Below are 3,659 nucleotides of genomic sequence, written 5' to 3' on the forward strand. Positions count from 1 at the left end.
TACTTTACATAATTTCTGAAAAATTTGGTTTTACTCATTTACAAACATTTTTTAGAAATATAACTTCAAAACTTTTGCACCGAAATTATCTCTAATATTCTCAAAATCGAAGCATTGATTACTAGGATTTACAGTAAATTACTTTATCTTTATTCTACTGCTACTGTAATTTAACATATAATCTTCTCGAAAGTTTAAGAAATTGTTAAAATTACAAAATATCAATTTTCGATGATGGTAATATTGCAACGACAGCGGGGATTTTTGTTTGTGTATTGTTGGTATGATGAGTTTTTTTGAGGGCGAAGTGAGCGTGTTATCTGAGTGTAGGATGAGGAAGGAAGCTAGTGTATATTTAATGGGTAATCGGCATAGCAGGATGAAGCAAGGGGGGCAGCAGAGATAAGATCTGAGACGAGGGTATTTATAGTTTATAAGGTTTAAATGCGGGGTGCGAATTGGGGGAGAGGTGATGCTGCGAAAACGGGAAGTGTATTGTTATGATATCGTAGCAGGAATATACACGTAGCAGGAAAGTGTATGCACGTTGGTGGTGGCAATTACGTAGCGAGCTGCACGTTTCTTTCTCTTCATTTTACCAAAAACTCTTCGCCATTTATTTCAATTTCCATACACACTGCCGGCTGCGGGGATTTACCGTTCGCAGGATGAAATAGACAAGATTTTATTTTCGACCCAAACTCTGTCTTTTCTCTCTCACTCTCTCTCTCGGGTATATGGAGAGACTGTAGGTGTAGGGAGTGAGATGGAAAGAGGAGATGCTTCTGTCCCATCTATTTCCACTGATCTCATCCAGGAACGGCGCCTCTCGTATCCATCTCCACCTATTTCCTACTGCTGCCTCCACTGTTACTACCTGCTACTACGACTACTCCTCCACCCGTATCCAATTTCCAAGGCAGCTGAAAACTACCTCGCCAAGTGGCCATTCATATCGAAGTTTTCGGGCCGCGTTAAATATTGAATTTATGAAGCCATTAGGACTAAGACTAAGAAGACTTCGTACACACACACACACACGTCGTCTTCTCGTTCCTCTTATTCCTTCTTCCTCTTCTTTTTCTTCATCTTCGCGAGGCTGGATGAATTGTTCAGAAGGTCTGTCTATACATCTATATAGATATATCTATATATACACGGGGTGGACGTGTGTATATTTTCCCGCTTGTTGGTCGATGACCGTATTTCAGAGGCGGCCGTGTATATGTGTGTGTTCATGGGGGGGTGTGGGAGTGGAGAGGGGGAGTGAGAGAGAGATTCCCCCGGTATCGAACCGCCGCCTACTACTGGCCGCTCCGCCGTCATCATCCACCGTTCCCATGGGAACGCGTGTGTATCGCGAGGGGGGAAGCAGCGTGGAGGCGGCGGGGGCGCCCGCTCCCTCGGGACCCGAGCCTCGCGTCCCGAGGGAGGAGTCTGTCTTGCACGATGCACTAGACGACGACTACTACGACGCTCAAAATGGCTGAAAACTAACATACATACCTACACATCCTTGCAGCAACATTTTTCATATCTTTTTTTCTTATTTGTCTTCAGGTGGTGATCGCAACGCAGGTATCAGTCGATGGACCTCTTCTCGCCATCTCCGACAACATGTTCGTGCACAACAACTCGAAGCACGGCCGACGCGCGAAGAGATTGGACCCGGCCGAAGGTAGCTATGTGAACAGTATGTCTCAACTTTTACTCGTTTTTTTATACACTCTACTACATAACGTAACAAACACTTTGACACTGACACTGACAATTTCAACACATAATACCAACCCCAAAATATTACATCCCCTAATCCTTTTAAGATTCACGTACATTTCTCAATTATTTCCTCAGGTAATAAAGTCAATTATTAATCAGGAAAACCATGCTTTAAAAATCTCAGGTTTTCAATTAAATATCTCAATACAAAATCAATTATTAATCAAAATGGACCACAAGAAATATTACCAACCAAAAACAAGAAATTACTAAATATCGATAATTTCTTAAGTCAATAACATTTATTATTAATCAAGCAGTCAATGTCAAAACAATCAATCAAATGTTTCTTTAAAAATCTCAATCTTTCACGTACAAATCTCAATACAAAAATAATCTTAGCCTTGAAATTATTTATATCAATTGTTTCTTCAAATAATAAAATCACTTTTTAAACTTTTACAAATTGATGAAACAGAGTTGAAAATAGGAATTTTCTTATATAAAAATCAGAGTTTCTAAAACTTTTTTTTTTCTCATATTTATTCAACGCTATGATTCTCAATATTTACATCAATTTTGTCTATTTCTTAAACAAATANTTTTTGCTAACTATTTCTAAATCACAAATATTGTTTAATCTAATTGATTCAAACGCTCAATACAAAATCAATTATTAATCAAGAACACCATGCTCATCAAATGGACCACAAGAAATATTACCAACCAAAAACAAGAAATTACTAAATATCAATAATTTCTTCAGTCAATAAAATTTATTATTAATCAAGACTGTCAAAACAATCAATCAAATGTTTCTTTAAAAATCTCAATCTTTCACGTACAAATCTCAATACAAAAGTGATCTTAGCCTTGATATTATTTATTTCAATTGTTTCTTCAAATAATGAAATCACTTATTAATCAAGAATAACAAACACTCTTTGTTTTTTTTTTAAACTTTTACAAATTGATGAAACAGAGTTGAAAATAGGAATTTTCTTATATAAAAATCAGAGTTTCTAAAGCTTTTTTTTCTTCTGATATTTATCCGACGCTTTGATTCTCAATATTTACATCAATTTTGTCTATTTCTTAAACAAATAACAAAATTGCAAGACATTTTCAAATTAGTATAATGTTAATAACTTTTTGCTAACTATTTCTAAATCACAAATATAGTTTAATCTAATTGATTCAAACGCTCAATACAATACAATCAATACAAAATCAATTATTAATCAAGAAAACCATGCTCATCAAATGGACCACAACAAATATTACCAACCAAAAACAAGAAATTACTAAATATCAATAATTTCTTCAGTCAATAAAATTTATTATTAATCAAGACTATCAATGTCAAAACAATCAATCAAATGTTTCTTTAAAAATCTCAATCTTTCAATCAAATCTCAATACAAAAATAATCTTAGTCTTGAAATTATTTATTTCAATTGTTTCTTCAAATAATAAAATCACTTATTAATCAAGAATGACAAACACTCTTTGTTTTTTTTACAAATTGATGAAACAGAGTTGAAAATAGGAATTTTCTTATATAAAAATCAGAGTTTCTAAAGCTTTTTTTCCTCTGATATTTATCCGACGCTTTGATTCTCAATATTTACATTAATTTTGTCTATTTCTTAAACAAATAACAAAATTGCAAGACATTTTCAAATTAGTATAATGTTAATAACTTTTTGCTAACTATTTCTACATTCTAATTTGTTATTAACGTTATGGGTTTTTGTGTAAAATATTTGTTACAAAAGAAAGAAAATGGACTTGGAAATTGGTATTGTTTGAAGTTTAATGATGTCTGCGTCGTCTGAAGAATAACAAACGGTGAGAGATGTGCGAAGGTAAGATTTGCGTGTGTTTTTTTTGGGTGGAAGCAGAAGAGTACGCACGAATGGTGATGGAAAAGTGACGGG

The 3,659-nt window shown here is 34.3% G+C and overlaps 1 protein-coding gene across 1 annotated transcript in view; it reads left to right on the plus strand.

The window, feature by feature from the left end:
* LOC108569659 (transcription factor collier-like) overlaps positions 1-3,659 on the plus strand; it is a 33,462-nt gene that overhangs the window by 22,612 nt on the left and 7,191 nt on the right. The window contains exon 5 of the mRNA XM_017931291.1: positions 1,561-1,693. Coding sequence (XP_017786780.1) covers positions 1,561-1,693 — 133 coding nt within the window. The remainder of the gene's footprint in view (positions 1-1,560; positions 1,694-3,659) is intronic.

This window comes from Nicrophorus vespilloides, unplaced genomic scaffold, assembly GCF_001412225.1.
Source record: "Nicrophorus vespilloides isolate i.1.1-1 unplaced genomic scaffold, Nicve_v1.0, whole genome shotgun sequence".
Lineage (NCBI taxonomy): Eukaryota > Metazoa > Arthropoda > Insecta > Coleoptera > Silphidae > Nicrophorus > Nicrophorus vespilloides.